General features: G+C 34.8%; 1 protein-coding gene across 1 annotated transcript in view; it reads left to right on the forward strand.

Moving 5' to 3' along the window:
• Window positions 1–1,665: 1,665 nt before the first annotated feature.
• Window positions 1,666–20,650, forward strand: part of LOC148950510 (UDP-glycosyltransferase UGT5-like) — a 72,667-nt gene continuing 53,682 nt past the window's right edge. Inside the window, exon 1 of the mRNA XM_089092447.1 lies at window positions 1,666–2,498. Within this exon, the coding sequence (XP_088948573.1) occupies window positions 1,686–2,498 (813 nt within the window). The 5' untranslated portion in view covers window positions 1,666–1,685. The remainder of the gene's footprint in view (window positions 2,499–20,650) is intronic.

The raw sequence follows: 20,650 nt of genomic DNA on the forward strand, positions 1-20,650 counted from the left end.
ATTAGGCCCCCTCCCACGATCATATTTTTCCCGAAGTCACCCGATCAAAATTTTGAGATAGTCATTTTGTTCAGCATGGTCGAAATTATAATAGCTATGTCTTTTAGGATGACTTAATCCCCCAAAGTTTCCGGGGGGAGGGCTGAAAGTAATGAACTTTACCCAATGTTTACAGATAGTATTGGTTATTGGGAAGTATACAGACGTTTTCGGGGGGATTTTTTCTGCTAGTGGGGGGGGGGGGAGGGTCTCGGGTGATGTGGTAGGATCTTTCCATAGAGGAAGTTTTCATGGGGGAAGGAACATTGCTATGAAGGAGGCGCCGGATTTCCCAGCATTATTTAAAAAAAAAGATCAGAATTAAATAAAAAAAACAAGTTTTTCAGCTGAAAGTAAGGAGCAACATCAAAACTTAAAGCGAACAGAAATTATTACGTATATGATGGTATCGCCCTCTATTCAATACCTCGCTCTTTAAGCCAAAGATTTTTTAGTACTTTCATAAGAGCTATTTGTTCTAATTAACGGCCTTTGTGATTAAGGGGTCATTCTTAAAGAATTGGAACAAAATTCGAACTTTAGAGTAAAGAGCGAGATATTGACTAGGGGGCGAACTCCCTAATATACGTATTAAAAATAAATGAATATAGAAGTTCGTTATGTAAGTTAATTCGTAAGTTACGTGTATTTATTACTAATAAAAACGTTCGGAAATAAAATTAAACAACTTTCGAGAAAGCCATTTAATCAAATAAAAGTAAAATCAATACGAAAATTTTGTTTTAATTATTCATGTACGGTGAGCCAAAATCAAAACCTGTATTAATTCAAAAACGTTCAAAAATTAAATAAAAAAACAAGTTTTTTTAACTGAAAGTAAGGAGCGACATTAAAACTTAAAACGAACAGAAATTATTCTGCATATGAAAGGGGCTGTCCCCTCCTCAACGCCTCGATCTTTACGCTAAATTTTGACTGTGTCTCACAACTTTATTTTTTTAAACAATAAAAAACTTTGGCGTAAAGAGCGAGGCGTTGAGGAGGGGACAGCCCTAAATCGTAAAGGTTCAGAAGCCTATTTGCGCTTTACTGAAAACAAAACATTTTAAAAGTTTCTCTTTAATTGATAATATTGAAAAATAAAGTAGTGTATAATCTTGAATTGCTGAGATTTCGAGGAATTAATATAATTAGGTATTAAATATTCATTTGTTTCTTTATAGTTGTTTCTAATCATCTTCATTATTATATTAGTTTATTTATGTTTTTCTTAAAAGCTTTGAAAAATTAAAGCACACTGTTCACAATGCATATATATTTTTTCGATTAAATACAAATGGCGCTGTAGGTTTTAGTAAATTTATAGTTTGGGCTGGGGGAGGGGGCAGTATCCAAACTCCTGTTTGTAGTAATTTTTGTTTGTTTTAAGCTTGACTTGAGTATTCAATTTAATTTTTACTTTGTGGATTTTTCCAGACTCCCAGAGCTTTTAAATTTCGTAATACCATTGATAAAGTAGATAATTAACGTTTCGGGAAATGACAAAATAAAGAATTCTATCAAGAGATTACGTTTTTATCTTCTGTGTGATAAGCCATTCCTTATAAAAGATGCTATTTTAATATGAATTATTTTTCATTCTGTTGTGAATTTAATTGTGGATACTAGAAGTGACTAATGTTACAATGCACTTGGTTAATGTATGGCTTTTGATTCTAATTTCTCGTCAGACCCTAGCACACCGGATACTATTCATAGATCCAATTGGTACAAAAAGCCATCATAACTCGTATGTCCCTCTTTGCTTCGAATTAGTCAACAGAGGACACGATGTCACATTTGCCAGCTTTGCCAGATCTGGTATTAAACATGAAAATTTCACCGAAAGTGTCATTGAGGGTGCAAATGAAACATCAAAAAAACTTGTCTCAAATGTGTTTGAAAACGAAAAGGAGTCTTTTCATTTTTTCAAGGTTTTGCGGAAGAACGTCGATCTTATGTCAGAAGTGGGCTTAATAATACACGAAAATGAAAAGCTCAAACAAATCATTCATCAAGAATATGATTTGGTTATTTTTTCACTTATATTTTCAGAATTGATGCTACCAGTAGCCACGGAGAGAGGAACTCCTTTCATAGTAATCAGCCCTAATGTACTTTTTGGAGCATATACAAAGTATTTTGGAGTTCAAGTGCATCCCTCGTATGTTCCAAACCTTATGACGAAGTATGTACCACCATTGACGTTCTTAGAGAGAGTTTTTAATTCTGTGATGGAGTTATCAGTTATGCTTATAATGAAGACTCTTTTTATTTATTCATCTGAACCAATAATAAAGCAATATTTTCCTTCTGTTAAGTCATTAGATGAGCTTTTTTATATGAATAGTGGAGTCTTCATTAACACTCATTTGACTACAGCTTATTCAGTACCTTTGCCGGAAAATGTGATTGAAATAGGCGGCATCCATTGCAGACCATCTAAACCATTGTCTAGGGTTAGTACCAGTATTTTTTTTCTTGCTTAGTGTTTTTTTTTACTATTAGATATTAATTTAAAATTGATTACTAGTTTTTACTTTAGATTTTCTTTCAGCTTTGACTCTTCCGTTTATTCTTTTTACACATATAAAAACCCTTACTTACTTTCCAGCTCTTATCAAACAGTTCATGTTAACGAACTGTAAATAAGAAGTGACACGGCTCAATAGTAACCGAAACTCTAAAAAACTGAATTTTAATATCAATTGCTGATTCCAAATATATAAGATTCATTAAGTTTAATGTTGCCCATCAAAAGCTACACGCCTGAGTTAATTTGCCGGATTTTCAAAAAAGGAGAAAACACCCCCTAAAAGTCAAGAGATCTTAATGAAAATCAAATAATCAGATTTAGTAATTCCAAAAACCCTAATATAGAGGTTTTAAGCAGCCATCTGCAAAACTGGGAATTAGTTTTTTGCCACAAGAAAGATCACGAATGTGTGTTTGTTTGTTTTCCCCAGGGGTGATCGCATCGAACCAATAATCCCAGAATAACGGGAAAGGGCTCATTCGAACTGAAATTAAAAATTCTGGTGTCCTTTTTAAGTAACGAAAATTGGAGGGCAACTCGACACCCTCCCATCCCATTTTTCCTCATAGTCGTCTGATCAAAATTTTTAGATAGCCATTTTGGTCAGCATAGCTGAAAGGTCTAATAACTATGCCTTTGGAGGTAACATGACCCCCCAAAGACCCTGGGGAAAGGACTTAAAGTTATAAAATTCTCCGATTGTTTACGTATAGTATTTGTTATTGGGAAGTATGCATATATTTCTCTGCTGGAGGGAGGGGGTATTTTCTACTGAGGGGATTTTCCGCAGAGAGAGTTTTCCATGGGGAAGGAAGTTTGCATGGGGTGAACTTTATAGGGGAAATTTTACATTGGGGGAATTTCCCAGAATTCTTATAGGAATTTATTATTATCAGTCTTACTTTCTCTTTGACGAAGCAATTTTACATGTGGAGATGTTAAGGGGAATTGTCTGGAAATAAATGTTTACCGGGTTGGAGTTGTCTAGAGTAGTTGTCCGTAGGACGAGGGATTCTTCACGGGAGAAATTCGCTATGGGGGAGTTTTCCACAGGATGGATTCTCCAGAGGGAATTTTCTGCGGGAGCAACTTTCTACGAGGGGGCCGGGTATTTGCGGGAAACTTTTCCACGGAGGAGGGGATTTCCGGAATAATTTTAAAAACAATCTTTTCAAATCAAAGTCTTTCCAAATAAAAGTCCGCTGACAAAATTTTTTCACTTGGAATCCTCCACAAGAAATTTTTCGGGGGGAGTGTTTAGCTAGAATGGAATTGTCTGGGATTATTTATCCTGGCGGAGGACGGGGATTTTACGTGGGAATAATTTTCCATGGAGATATTGTCCATGCAGAGAAGGAATTTTTCATGGAGGGGGAGCCGGACTTCCCGACATTATTTAAAAACGATACGAAATTGAATAAAAAAAGATTTTTTTTTCAACTGAAAGCAAGGAGCAATATCAAAACTTTGATGTTGCTCCTTACTTTAAGTTGAAAAAAAACTTTTTTAATTTTATATATGATCAAAAGATAAATAAATAAGGGAACAGATTGATTTTGAGACAATTGCAAAATTTGCCAAACAACTAGCAGTGACATAAATGAGGGTATGTTCTATCAGGATTCCCAACGTAGACTTGAAAAAAACTGCCTCCTTTCCCTTAAATTTTCGCAATTGACGCCAATGATAAATAATAAGGAATATTGTGATTGCAGCTCCACGGATTATCCTCATATTATAAGGAGAATCACAAAAAAAGAAATGATTCAATATACAACATCTATGAAAGATAAGGCAATGCTTTCAAACAGTTCGTGGTAACGAACTGTAAGTAAGGAGTGACCCGGCTCAATACTAACCGAAATCCTAAAAACCGGAATTTTGATACTAAGAGATACATAAAAAGAATTGCCTTATTATGCTTATTTCAAATATATAAGTTTCATTAAGTTTAGTCTTACCCATTATTAAATAAAAAAAAAGTTTTTTTAACTGAAAGTAAGGAACGACGTTAAAACTTAAAACGAACATAAATTATTCCGTATATGAAAGGAGCTGTCCCCTCCTCAACGCCTCGCTCTTTGCGCTAAACTTTTATATTGTTTAAAAAAATAATAGTTGTGAGAAAGTCAAACTTTAGCGTAAAGAGCGAGGCGTTGAGGAGTGGACAGCCCCTTTCATATACGGAATAATTTCTGTTCGTTTTAAGTTTTAACGTCGTTCCTTACTTTCAGTTAAAAAAACTTGTTTTTTTATTTAATTTTTGAAGGTTTTTTAATTAATACAGGTTTTGATTTTGGCTTACCGTACATGAATAATTAAAACAAAATTTAAATATTTATTTTACTTTTATTTGGCTAAATGGCTTTCTCGAAACGTGTTTAATTTTATTAACGAACGTTTTTATTAGTAATAAATATACGTAACTTACGAATTAACTTACGTAATGAAATTCTATATTCATATATTTTTAATACGTATATTAGGGGGCTCGCCCCCTAGTCAATACCTCGCTCTTTAAGCTAAAGTTCAAATTTTGTTCCAATTCTTTAAAAATGACCCCTTAATCACAAAGGCCGTTTTTTTAGAATAAATAGCTCTTATTTTATAAGAGCTATTTACCCAATCATACACGTAATATTTTTTGTTCGTTTTAAATTTTGATGCTACTCCTTATTTTCTGTTGGAAAACTTGTTTTTTTTATATTTAATTTCTGATCTTTTTTTAAATAATGCTGGGAAATCCGGCACCCCCTTCATAGCAATTTTCCTTCCCCATTAAAACTTACTTCATGGAAAGATCTTCCCACATAACCCCCAACCCACCCACCCCCCTACTACCAGAAGAAATCCCCCCTGAAAACGTCTGTATACTTCCTAATAACCAGTACTAGCCTATATGTTAACATTGGGTAAAGTTCATAACTTTCAGCACTCCCCCCGGAGACTTCGGGGGATTAAGTCATCCTAAAGGACATAGTTATCACATTTTCAACCATGCTGAACAAAATGGCTATCTCAAAATTTTGATCAGGTGACTTTGGGAAAAAAAAATGAGCGTTGGAGGGGGCCTAGTTGCCCTCCATTTTTTGGTCATTTAAAAAGGGCACTAGAACTCTTAATTTCCGTTCCAATGAGTTCTCTCACGATATTATAGGACCACTGGGTCGATACGATCACCCCTGGAAAAAAACAAAAACAAAACCACAAATAAACACGCATCCGTGATCTTGCTTCTGGCAAAAAATGCAAAATTCTACATTTTTGAATACAGGAGCTTGACACCTCTACAGTAGGATTCTCTGATACGCTCAATATGATGGTGTGTTACCACGAACTGTTTGAAAGGGAATGAGCCTGAGAAAATTTGCCCGACTTTTGGAAATAGGAGGGAGAAACCCATAAAGGTCATAGAATCTTAATGAATACCATACCAAAAAATTGGTATGGGTTCTTCCATTGGTTCGAAGGCACAAGAAGAAGATTTAACAGCACATTCTTGTTTTGGTGACCAGGTACCGCAATTCTATGCAAATTCCCACCCCTGGCAAGATTCCCACTTTGGAAAGAGTCCTAGGGTGTTTCAATTACTTGGAGTGTGGTCGGGATAATAGGGAAATTAACAAGGTGACCTACTATCCCCTCGTACGTGTTTCTAGCTTGCAATATCCCCACCCAGGCAAGATTTAGCATGCCCAGGCAAGATTTGGCATGTCCAGGCAAGAGTCCTGGGTGTTCCAATTACATGGATTGTAGTTGGTACTATAGAAAAGTAGTATTCCATATGTATTTCTAGTGGAAGCACATGTCTTGTTTCTAGGCGAAATTCCCCATGTCTAGACGCTTTCCCAGGTGGTAGAAGCCATATTTGTTGTTTAAGAGTCAGTTTATTTCTGGAAGTGGGGCAGTTAACATCAAAATGGATGCTTATACATTATTGAATATTGAAAGTGCTGATGAAACGGGACCTAGAGTGCCTAAGGTGGGTGGAAATTACAGGGGGTTCCCAGCTACCCCTAAAATGGGACAAGATATATAATGGGTAAGTTATAACATTAAGCAAATTCAAGTCTGAAGAACAATTGTGCTTTGCGGCTAAGGTGAATAAGGTCCATATACAGAGACTACAAGATGGATAAAATGTACTGGTGAAATATATTGAAGAGAATAATTTATAGAAAACAGCTTGTTTGTATTTCGTGGTGAGTTTGTTAAAAAGACTAGATTTAAGAATCAGAAACTCTTACGCAATCTAGTAGAATTGGAAAAATGGTTAGTTTTAGATGATGACTTTCTGGAATTATCTCTTCAAAGTAAGCTTCTCGAGAAGTGCTTAACGATATAATGGGAACTGATTCCCCATCTTTGGACTATGAGATTTTGTCGTCGTGAGCCCCAAGCTTTTATTCCATTTATAGATATTTTAATCGAGACAAAAAAAGGTATTGTGGTATTGCTCTTAACCACTACATAGACGGCCATTTTGTAACACTCCTAGGAGACTTTTTTGTTGTTTGAGAGTCAATTTCTTTCTGGAAGTGAGACAGTGAACATCGAAAAATTTTTACACATGCCCATTATGCTTGTATACTTTGGGCAGCTGTTCATCCTGTGAGAATAGTATTTTTGCTAATGACTATGTAAAAGTGTAAATTATGTAATCCGTGTAAATTGTGACCGTGTGAGCATATACAGTGCAAATTAAAGACTGTAAATCCTGTTTTGAAGAGATTTGTGACTCTCATAATAGAGGATTCTTATGCTCCAATTGTCAGTATGATAAATGCGATCCATGGGAAAATACTTAAACTGCCCTGATTGTGAAAAACCCTAAGCGTGACTTCAGTTTATTTTTAAGAGACTGGTATCGTAGTGGCTTTAAATTGTTTTGGGAAGAAGAACCTGGTCTACGTTTAAATTGCGGGAATAATAAAAGAGTCTCGTCTTTACGACATCGCTCTAAAGATACTGGCTATTATGATTATAAGCCTATAGACTTTTGTTTTGCTGTTACAGAAAGCGATTCTTCATATGAGAATTTTGTATGTGACATTGCTTCAAATAATCAAATTGAAACACGTAAATTTTATAATATGAAACAGAGTATTATTATTGACTTTACAGTGACTTTACATGAAGTTTCACTCTAGTGTAGAAAGTGTGATCCTGACTTTGCATGTCAAGGTTAAAGGTTTAGGTTCAAGGATTAGTTTTAAAATATCTGTACAAAATAAACATAAATATAAATGTTAAAATTGTATTCAAGATGAATACAAGTTGAATCCTGATAAGCTGTTACCACTTATCGTTTCCAATGATTACCTATACGTAGAAGAAGAAATCTAGAGGACACAGTGTTTTGTATATATATACAAATTTTATTAATAAACAGATTTACATAAATTTTTAAAGCATTTCACTTTTAGGGCACCAAAATTTATACTATAGAGGTAGGAAATAATACCTCCCACTAGAAAGTTGTTCAATAGAGGATTGCCACCACAAATCTTGAGAAATTACATGTAAGTATGTCCGCGACTTAGAAAAATAAAATATAATAGGGCATGAAAACCACAGCTTTTCGTTGATAGATCTTGCACCCGCTTCCGATTTTGAATAATAGATTTTCCGCTCTGCTCGAGAGAAATTTTAATATGAAATGTGTACAATGAATATGGCTAGCCAAGTGGATCAAAAAATTCTATAAAATATCTTTACACTGGATGGACTGCTATTAACAATAATTAGGGTATTGTCAACATGTTGAATATGCTGAATATGCTTGCAGTGCCTCAAATGAGTTTTTAATTTCAATTCACTACGTAATCTTGAAAGACACATTGGGCCGTAATAGCAAGTAAACCCACGCCACTTTATACCCTCGTTTAAGACCCTGCTAATATGCGGAATTGGAAAAAAATGTCCAATTAATTCAGGATATTTGGCAGGCTCGTAAAGAAGCCATACCCAGTTTCACTGATTCAATTTAAGATGCCCTTACGGAATAAATTACACCCTTTTTACCATTTAATTCCCCATCTTCATACTCTTCATCAGATTGTAAAACTGTAATCCCCACTTTTAAATGCTCATTTGCCCTTTCAAAAATATCAATCTCCTTGAGTGTTATTAGATAATGTCCCTTTAAACAATTAAAATCTACTTTAGAAAATTCTGAACCCTCCCCACCACCATTTACTTCCCAATCATCCAACATTGTTTTACTAGCGTCTTCTCTCCGGGTTTTATGTCCAGCCACAACGACGGAATATTTAAAAAACTCCAAGCCTGTGTTGAAATTGAATCATGGTACGCCCTTTATACCTTTTAAATTTACATTATATTTCGCACCTCTCTTCCCCCTCCCACCTCTTAAAGCAAATTCCTTTTTAAATTTAGTAATGTAAAGCTCTAATTTTTAAATAAATAAAAAGGAAAACCTACTCCCATTCTCATTATAATCCTCCATCCTATTAAAATTTCACCCACCCAATCCGAAAATACACCCTCAAAATTATGCAAGTCTGGGTGCAGCGTTTGTATCTTTGTTTGTATATGATGCTCGCGCAAAACACCCGAACTAGCATTTAAAAATGATTTTAAACTTGATGGATGCTTTTGTTGAGTCCCGTCCTCCCGCCTCCCTCATATGGTTCTCCAGAACTGCCCAAATCATGCTGACATAGGAGTATGCGGCATCTATAGGATTCGTATGAATACTACCACTCGATAGGGAATTGAACGGATCACCAAACTCAGCCCTATATACGTGAATGTTGCGTAAAGCGGTATCTGCTAAATAGAATTGTGGCATTACTGGAGGTGAGTCGGCACCACTTTGCTCCCCTAATTCATTGTCCATGGTGTATCGACCCCACTCGATGGTAACTGGTCTTCAACCCATTCATAGTCTATAAGTAGAGTACTGAGTACCATTTTGCTGACTCTATGTTCCTTCCTGTGCTATTTGGGTGGATTATGTTCCTTCCCATGCTATTCTAAAGATGCTCTACACCTTTTCAAAAAGAGTGAGTATCTTCTCAAATCAATGTTCCTTGGTACCTTTCCAAGCAAGGTGATTTCCATTTCTTTGAAGTATGTGCTATCAGACGGGTTTCTGATTTCTTGGACAATTGCCTTTAGTCAAGACTAGTTTGTTAGGATTGTGCCGCTAGATAGCATTTGTGAATTGGATCGTATGAAGGTGGAGAAAAAAAGGGTATAGCATTTGCGAATTGGACTATATGAACGATATTAATTGAATAATAGGAAAAAAAACAGAGCTAGATAGCATTTGCGAATTGGATCGTATGAAGGCGGAGAAAAAAGGGTTAAACTGATTATTGGACAATTGCCTTTAGTCAAGACTAGTTTGTTAGGATTGTGTCGTTGCTAAGGCTAACTCTAATTGCAAAAAAGTATATAGCATTTGCGAATTGGACTATACGAACGATATTAATTGCATAATAGGGGAAAAAACAGAGTTAGATAGAATTTGCGAATTGGATAGTATGAAGGTGGAGAAAAAAGGGTTAAACTGATTATTGAACGAGTGGCTTTGGTCAAGACTAGTTTTTAGGAATGTGTCACTGCTAGGGCTAACTCTAATTGCAAAAAAAGGATATAACATTTGCAAATGGGTGGTTATTAGTTAGTGGAACTCCTTGAGCATGTAAAGTAATAGATCAGTTATTTCTAATTTGGAACAATGTCGACCTTTGGAAATTGTTAGCGATGATCAATTGGTCCTATAGAATGATCTAGCTTTACTTCTTTGATGTGTTCTGTATAATACACAAGTGGTATTTGAACAGTGTTGTCAATTTAAAATAGAGTTTAACGTTATAGTATACTAAAAAGTTGATACTAAGAGAGATGTAGATGGCAAGAAAAGAATTTAATAATGAAATTTAGAACAAACCTTAGATATCCTTGCAAATCAAGTAGTAAGGTGTATGTGAGTACGAACCATCATGGATCATAAGCACCAACGACCCTAACCATAAGAGAACTCAACCCCACAAAGGTCCCCTATCCCCAAACTCCAAGGGGGCCCCGCCCCTCCAACTTTTTCTCCCCCTCCCCCTACTTTTTTTGAATTTTTTCTGAAGTTTTTTTTAACTTTTTTTTATTATTTTTTTAATATGATGTATTTTTTTCAACTTTTTTTTTACATTTCTTCGAATGAGATGAAACATACGTAAAACAAAAAAAATAACATTTAATATTTTCCAAACTCAAAATGAGAATGGTATAGACATGTTAATCATGACCTTTACTATTAGAAAAATAATGTTTGTAGTAGCACTTTTTTTTTATTTGACTAGAAATTTTTTTTTGACTTCGAAATTATTCAACTTTTTTTTACGTATCTTAAAATGACATAAGATATGCTTACGGCTCTAACAATTGTATTCTATGCTTGCTCAGAGACACGATGCGGCTTTCCCACTTTTACTTTATGGCGGGTTATCGACACTATCTAGTTTATTGCATGTATTAAATCAGTATTTTTTACGCAGTGGACCGATAAACACATAAGTCATATCTTTAAAAAAAAGTGAAGATGGAGCATTTTAATAAAGTGTGTTTTTTGTTTATAAAGTGTCTTTATTGTTATTGATGTTCGTGTTATGTTTTTATTCAAATAAATTGAATTGAATTGAATTGTTCACATGACAATGTTATTGTAGGATTGAATGACGATAAGGAGAAGTATTAAGAAGTATTTAAGAAGAAACAAGTACAAGTGGTAGCATTATTGGAAATGTATGCATGCATTTTCATGACAGTAAGGAATTAAATTTCTTTGGAGTACCGGAAAAATTCAACTTTTATATTGGTGGATATGCGAGATTGAGATCTCCAGAGATGATTGCACTCAAAGAGAATACCAACTTAAAAATAATCGTTGATGATAGAGGACAACTCCTTGCTACTGTTGTAGGTAACACATTACCTAATGATACATCCAATCGTCAGCTTTCGGGCATTAGCATTGAACGGAAGATCAAAAAAGGAAAGGCCTAATTTTCTACTAATATTGTAAACCATATCTTGTCTACGTGCCGAAACTGTTACCTGTGTAAAAACAATGAGATAATAGACAGTTAAATTGCCAGAAAAATAAAAAGGGCAATGGCAGAAAATATCACTATGGAATATAAAGATGAACCGATGAAAAAAAAGTACCAGCAAACGTTACTGCCATCGATAAAACAGTCAATGAACCATATAATACCAAAGACGAAAAGCATATTGATCCTGTCGATGACACGCCAGTAAAAGTTGTGTATTACTCAAAATGGAATAATGATTATTCTAATGATTACGAACTAAGAGAAGACAATAGCTACAATATCAAGAGAGAACATGGTGAACTATTTTATGGAACAGATACAAAATGTCCAAAGTTGATCATTGATATCAATAATGTATCATAATATATTTTTGCATTACTATTCTACATAGCATTATTTCATTAAAAATATACTATGCATTGCATTGTTATGTGTTCATTATTTTTAGAGTATGCTAGCATATCAAACGTTTAGAATGTCTATTAAAACATCGGAGATATAAGAAAAGGAATTTGCATACATCTATTGTCAGACACATGGGATAACATTGACAAAATCTAGGTATCAGAATGAAAAAATTCTTTATCAACATCTGTTGTTGGATATGTCATTATGAAAAAATTGTAAATAAGAAAAAAACCCTTTCTTGAATTCACCTCTTGGATACACAATACAGAAATTTAATTAAGGAAATTATGAAAAAAAATTGAACAAATTCTTTATTAACATTCATTATCGATTGAAGTCGCTTCCTAGACAAACAATACAGCAATTTCACAAAACCTAAGTATAAGAGTGACTAAATTCTATATCAACGTCCATTTCTCGGATACATAGGAAAAAGTTGACAAAATCTAAGTGTTAAAGTGAAAAAATTTTTTTTATCAACATCTTTTGTCAGATACATCTGATAAAATTGACAGAATCTAAGTTTCAGAGTGAATAAAGTTTTTTTTATCAACATCCTTTGTCAGATACATCAAATAAAATTGACAAAATCTAAATTTCAGAATGAATAAATGCTTTAACAACATCCTTTATTGGATATGTCGGATAAAATTGACAAAATCTAAGTATCAGAGTGACTAAATTATATATCAACATCCTTTTTTCAACATCCTTTTGCCAGATACATCGGATAAAATTGAGAAAATCGAAGTATCAGAGTGAATAAATTCATTATCAACATCCTTTGTCGGATATGTCGGATAAAATTGACAAAATCTGAGTATCAGAGTGAATAATTTTTTTGTTAACAAAATCCTTTGCCAGATACATCGAATAAAATTGATAAAATATAAGTGTCAGAGTGAATAATTTATTTTTATCAACATCCTTTGTCATATACATCAAATAAAATTGACAAAATCTAAATTTCAGAATGAATAAATGCTTTAACAACATCCTTTATTGGATATATAGGATAAAATTGACAAAAGCTAACTACCAGAGTGACTAAATTCTATATCAACATCCTTTTCTCGGATACATAGGATAAAATTGACAGAATCTAAGTGTCAGAGTGAATAGATTTTCTTATCAACATCCGTTGTCAGATAAATCAAATAAAATTGACAAAATCTAAATTTCAGAATGAATAAACTCAGTATCAACATCCTTTGTCGGATATTTTGGATAATATCGACAAAATCTAAGTATCAGAGTGAATATGTTTTTTATCAACATCCTTTGCCAGATACATCGAATAAAATTGATAAAATATAGGTGTCAGACTGAATAATTTTTTTATCAACATCCTTTGTCAGATACATCAAATAAAACTGACAAAATCTAAATTTCAGAATGAGTAAATGCTTTAACAACATCCTTTATCGGATATGTCGGATAAAATTGACAAAATCTAAGTATCAGAGAGACTAAATTCTATATCAACATCCTTTTCTCGGATACATAGGATAAAATTGACGAATTCTAAGTGTTAGAGTGAATAAATTTTTTTTATAAACATCCTTTGGCAGATACATCGGATAAAATTGACAAAACCTAAATTTCAGAATGAATAAATTCATTGTCAACATCCTTTGTCGGATATGTTGGATAAAATTGACAAAATCTAAGTATCAGAGTGAATATTTTTTTTAACAACATCCTTTGCCAGATACATCGGATAAAATCGATAAAATATAAGTGTCAGAGTGAATAAAGTTTTTTTTATCAACATCCTTTGTCAGATACATCAAATAAAATTGACAAAATCTAAATTTCAGAACGAATAAATGCTTTAACAACTTCGTTTATCGGATATTTCGGATAAAATTGACAAAATCTAAGTATCAGATTGACTAAATTCTATATCAAAATCCTTTTCTTGGATACATAGGATAAAATTGATAGAATCTAAGTGTCAGAGTGAATAATTTTTTTTATCAATATCCTTTGCCAGATACATCGGATAAAATTGACAAGATCTAAGTATCAGAGTAAATAAATTCATTATCAACATCCTTTGCCGGATATGTCGGATAAAATTGACAAAATCTAAGTATCACAAGTGAATATTTTTTTATGAACATCCTTTGCCAGATGCATCGAATAAAATTGATAAAATGTAAGTGTCATAGTGAATAATTTTTTTATCAACATCCTTTGTCAGATACATCGAATAAAAATTTACAAAATCTAAATATCAGAATGAATAAATGCTTTAACAACATCCTTTATCGGATATGTCGGATAAAATTGACAATATCAAAGAATCAGAGTGATTAAATTCTACATCAACATGTCTACACCATTCTCATTTTGAGTTTGGAAAATATTAAATGTAATTTTTTTTTGTTTTAAGTATGTTTCATCTCATTCGAAGACGTGTAAAAAAAAAGTTGAAAAAAATATATCATGTTAAAAAAATAATAAAAAAAATAAAAAAAAATTCAAAAAATATCAAAAAATGGGGGGGGGAGGGGGCCAAAAACTTGGAGGGAGGGGGTGCCCTTCGAATTTGGGGATAGGGGACCTTTGGGGGGTTGAGGTCTCTGGTGGTTAGGGTTGTCGGTGCTTATGATCCTTGATGGTTCATATTCACATACACCTTACTACTTGATTTGCAAGGATTTCTAAGGTTTGTTCTGAATTTCATTATTAAAATTCTTTTTTTGCCATCTACATCTCTCTTAGTATCAACTTTTTAGCATACTATAATGTTAAACTCTATTTTAAATTGACAATACTGTTCAAATACCACTTGTGTATTATACAGAACACATCGAAGAAGTAAAGCTAGGTCAAGTCATAAGACCATTTTATCATCGTTAACCATTTCCATACATCGATATTGTTCGAAATTTATAATAAATGAGCTATGAGTTAACATCCCCGAGGGGTTACATTAACTGATAATCACCTATTCGCAAATGCTATACGCTTTTTTTTGCAATTAGAGTTAGCTTTAGCAGCGACACATTCCTAAAAAATTAGTCTTCACTAAAGGCAATTGTCCAATAATCAGTTTAACCCTTTTTTCTCCACCTTCATACGATCCAATTCCCAAATGCTATCTAGCTCTGTTTATTTCCCTATTATTCAATTAATATCGTTAGTATAGTCCAATTCGCAAATGCTATATCCTTTTTTTGCAATTAGAGTTAGCTTTAGCAGCGACATATTCCTAACAAACTAGTCTTGACTAAAGCTACTTGTTCAATAATCAATTTCACCCTTTTTTCTCCACTTAAATGTGAACAAATTTACAAATGCCACCTAGATCTGTTTTTTCCCCTACTATCCAATTATCAACTTTTGAACAGTCCACTTTGAGAATGATTAAACCTTTCTTCTCTCCAGCTTAATGCGATCCGATTCGCAAAAGCTGTCTAGCGACACATTCCTAATAAACTAGTCTTGACTAAAAGCAATTGTCCAAAAAATCAGAAACCATTCTGATAGCACATACTTCAAAGAAATGGAAATCACTTTGCTTGGAAAGGTACCAAGGAACATTGATTTGAGAAGATACTCACTCTTTTTGAAAAGGTGTAGAGCATCCATAGAATAGGATGGGAAGGAACATAATCCACCCAAATAGCAAAGGAAGGAACATAGAGTCAGCAAAATGGTACTTAGTACTCTACTTCCATATCAAGGCCGGGACCCCGCACAAAACTATCTAAATTAAATGTAGTGGGAGCCACACTAGCCGGACTCGTCCCCGCACTTAAGCCCCCCTCGCGTTCACTTTGATGGACACTTGCGTGGAATTCAAATGTTGCTGTGTGAACCTAGAAGAATAATAAGAGCATATTAGCTCACTGGAAGGTGTTGCTCTATGAAAAAGAGAGAACAAGAATAGAATGCATCATGGTATCATGAAAAGAGAGAAAGAGTATAGAAGTCATGCTACTCGTTGGATTGCATCGTTGCATTATTGTTACCATGCTCTCTTGAACTTACTGATCCCCACTACTCATTGTATTATGGGTACCATGCCCCCTTGGAACCGTAGAACCCCTATTACTAACCATGTAAAGGACCCCTCTGGGCCAAACTAGTGCTATAAATGTAATGCCCTTCCATAGGGCACCCTTTATATGTATCATGAAGCATTGACAGGTGCCCCCTATGCCCATACTACGGCTAATAAAAGTTACAAGGCTCTAAAAGACCCTTTTTGCTTAGACCTCCTTACTAGCAGTTAAGAATGTTAAAACTTACTGAGGGGGAATTTGCCGTTGGGCATCTGGTAATAAATGTATTACCCATGCGAACAATTGGTCTGATGCCTCCTCTGGGGGTGCTGGTCCTCCTTCAATGAATTGGGCCATGAGCGCTTCAATTTCGACCTAGAAAAAGAAGAAACATTTTAAGTATGAATGGAACTAGCAGGGGATCATATCCCCTAAACTCTTCGAGTCGTGTTCTTAGCTATAAAATGAATGTCCCCATTTCCCCCTTTATTAGGAACCCCGAAATAACCTTTTTAGCGAATAACTCCTCCCGAAAGCTAGCGAATAAAAGATTCCACAAGGCTATAAAAGGTGAATGATGTTATCATCTCTATTAAACTAAGGGGGATATGTAACCTGAAACTTCAATATTCTAGCGAAAATAATTTAGAGTGAAACCTTTTAATGTCTCTGAAAGGTAAAAAAAAATAGCTTTATTAGGTTGAAAAACAGTCTTATTTACTTATTTCTGAGGGGAGGGGGCGTAAATAAGTAGACACTTAAAGATTAAAAAGGAGTGAAAATGAAATTATTTCTGGGGGAGCGTAAATAAGTAGATACTTAAAGATTAGAAAAGAGTGGTTTGTTTGACAAATAAAAAATTACATTATTAGAGTGAAAGTAGACTAGAAAAACAACCTTATTTTTATATATCTCTGAGGGGTGGGTCTTTAAAACTAAGGGGAAGGGGCTAGCATATAACCTTAAAATGTGAAAGTAGACTAAAAATAGCGAAAAATGCCTGTAGTAGACAGAGAATCTAAGGTAATAAGAAAATAGTGAAAAAATAGGCCTAAAAAGTTGAAAAACAAGCTAATTTAGAGTCTTTAAAACTAAGGGGGAGGGGTAATGTAACCTGGAAACACGAAAAGTAGTGAATACAAGAACTTAGAAAAGCCTGAAAAATGACATTATTTTAAACTATTTCTTCGGGAGTCTATTAAACTAAGGGAGGGGACACTTAAAGAATAGAAAGCCATTAGTAGGCTGAGAATATAAAAGACATCATTATTAGATTGATAAGAAACTAGTAAAAGGCTCTATGACAGGTAAAATATAACATTATTAGGTTGACAAAAATAGCGAAAAGACATCAAAATTAAGTTGAAAAAATTATCGAAAGGATAGCTTTTATTAGGCTGAAAAAAATTACTTACTTCATGAAATTCTGGTGGCGCTTGGGCGTGGTCCCTCGATGGCCCTGGCATTGCATAATGCTCGGCGACATCACGGGCTTGCACATCCGAGACTTGTGCAGCCATGTCAGCGAAGTAACGCTCTTGTAATGATGGGATTGAGGGTCGCTGGGCGGGAGCTTGCCTAGGATGCTCGGCAGCTCGATGAGTGGAAGTTTGCGTCGGCTGCACTGCAGCTCGATGGCGGGGGGCTGGGGCTGGCAGCGTGGCAGCTCGACGGCTGGGAGCTTGGGTTGGCAGCGTGGCAACTAGATGGCTGGGAGCTTGGGCTGGCAGCGTGACAGCTCGATGGCTGGGTGCTTGGCTAGTCGGTGCGAACCTGGATGGGCCAGTCTTCTCTAACCTCTGCACTGGGGTTGGATCGGGTCCCTAGCCCTTTTGTTGGGTGGGGGGAGAATTGGGAAATTCTTGAAGAGAAGAGAAAATTTAGTATAAAACAGCGTTCCCCTTTTACAGAAGAAAAGAACATTTAATAAAAATTAGTACTCCCTTCTACAGAATAAAAGAAAAGGAAATTTATTAGAAAGCATTGTTTTTTCGTTATATGACCCTCCCTCCAGCATTTAAAAATGTGGTATTAATCTGTACAGGGCTTGGATAACATCAGAGCTAAGTGAGCACTAGAAAGCAACTAATCAAATAATCAAGCTATAATAGCTTTCACACTCGAGGTAGAAACGTACTAGAAAAAAATCCGAGTTTAATTGGCAGGGAATAAAAGGTCTCGTTTCCCCCCCCCCCCCAGCCTAAACCAATTCAACATGACAAAAAAGTACTTAAACCATGCAAATCTCATGTAAAAAATTGCGCACTCAAAGGGAAAATGGGACAAACTAATTAGTCTGTAGTCATAGGATAGAAATAAATGTTCTTGTTTTTACAATTTAGAAAAGAAAATTTAAATACACGCCCCTGCAAGAAATAGACCCGTCAATAAAAAGTAATAGGATAGAAATAAATTTTCCTTTTTTTACCATTTAGAATTTTTTTAAAACGTGCCTAGTGAGGCAAAGCATTTAAAGCAAAAAAGAGATGTGTTAATTTAGATCATTTAAATAGCTATAAAAAAAATACATTTTTCTCTATGATTATGATGGAAATAAGTGTTGTTATTATGTGCCGCATGCTCCTGTTAGAGCCCCTCCTTATACGCAATTTCGCAAAACCTAAAATATCTCTATACCGCATTAATTTTGCAGAAAATAGGATCTCTTTCAGACAACTTAGAATTATGTAAATGAATTACCTCCCGCAAGGTTTATTGACGGTAAACCCTTCTGGGCGAGGTTGTTTACAAAGCTCCCCTTTTGATAGGGTTAAAGCCTTAATCACATATGTGTTTGCTTAGACTACAAAGTGTGCGCGAAAGATTTTGATTAATGCCAAGGTTTTAACGAATAATAGGAAAAACTTTTTGAGTAAAAGGGAATAACTTCTATTGAATGGATTAAACGGTAACGAATGGAGGGGGATGGGTTTTTCACAGTGAAAAGGGGCTATTTTATGCTTTAAAATGACTATAAACAAAGCTTAGTGGAAGGCTTTTTTGGGGGGAGGGGGTATAGGGGCTCGGTTAGCAACAACCCGGAGAAAGGAAAAGTTCTAATAGAGAAAGGCACTTACTTCATTGTAGGAATTATCCATTGTTTAAGATGTTTGTTGCGTCTTCAACTAGTTATAAGAAACTGATGAGAAATTGTCCTTATCCTGCCTATTTATAGTGTACCCAGAACACATGAGGATTTTTGATGGCTTTTAATGAAAAAGCAACGTGGGGGAGCGTTGGTGGGAGGCTTGTTTAAACACAATTTTGTACAATACATGTATAAGGGAAAAACAATATGGAGTCTACCACCTGGCGAGGGCATGTTTTGACATGTATAAGCGTCTAGACTTGGGGATTTTTCCTAGAAACAAGACATGCGCTTCCGCTAGAAATACATATGGCTGCCTTGACGTCAGAGGACTCCGGTAGAAACAGCTGACCGCATTGCACAGGTGCGAGGGGCTAGGAGGTCCGTTTAGAATTTTCCTGTTATTACTAATTTTCCATTATACCGACCACATTCCAAGTAATTGAAACACCCGGGACTCTTCCCTGGGCATCTTGCCTGGACATGCCAAATCTTGCCTGGACATGCCGAATCTTGCTTGGACATGTCAAATCTTACCTGGGCGGGAATCTTGCCAGCTATAAACACGTGCGAGAGCTCACCTAGTTATTTTCCCTATTATTCCGACCACACATTAAGTAATTGAAACACCCCAGGACTCTTGCCAAGGTAGGAATTTTGCCAGGGGTTGGAATTTGCATAGAATTGCGGCACCTGGTCGCCAAAAGAGGGATGCGCCTTTAAATCTCCTTCTTGTGCCGTCAAACCAATGGATGAAACGAGTAGTAGCTATGGGCCCCGTAGAAGTAATCATGGCCCCACTAATAATGTGGAATATTCTGTTTCTTGCCAGAAGAAAAATCAAGGATGCGTGTATTTTTTTTTTGTTTTTTTTTCCGAGGGGTGATCATACTGACCCATTGATAAGATAAGATAATATTTATTTTCCAAAGGCTATCACAAGCTCTGATAGAGCCGAATTCGCTTCACATGTCAAAAAGAAATAGACAAAGCAAAACGAAGAAACAAATAATACAACAAGAAAAGAAACACCAATCAAGCATAATAATGTTGGATAAGAATTTAACAAATGGCTAGCATAGAAACAGAAAAATAGAAGAAGAAGGGATGGGGGATAAAAGAAAATCACAGTCAAGAAGAAAAACATTGCCGAAATCGTGTTCAAGGTCAAATATATAAAATAAAAAATAAATAAAATCAAGCCAAATTAGTTGTCATAAGAAATATTTACAATTAAAGAAAGGAATACAATTAAAGGGGAAAAAAAAATTAAAATTAAAGGTCAGAAAATAAATTTAACATAAATAAGTATCAACAAAAGGAAAAATAAAAGGGACAAAGATAAAGAGAAAAAAAAATGACACACGATTATTGTGAACATACAGAAAAACTAAAATAAGGGAGGGAAGAGTTAATTTTTGTACAGATTTAGTTCAAGGATTATTTAGGTGCGCCAAAATAAAGGGGATGAAACTTTTCCAGA

The sequence above is a fragment of the Artemia sp. Qi Xiang Cuo genome, chromosome 7 (assembly GCF_049724085.1).
Source record: "Artemia sp. Qi Xiang Cuo chromosome 7, ASM4972408v1, whole genome shotgun sequence".
NCBI classification, from domain to species: domain Eukaryota; kingdom Metazoa; phylum Arthropoda; class Branchiopoda; order Anostraca; family Artemiidae; genus Artemia; species Artemia sp. Qi Xiang Cuo.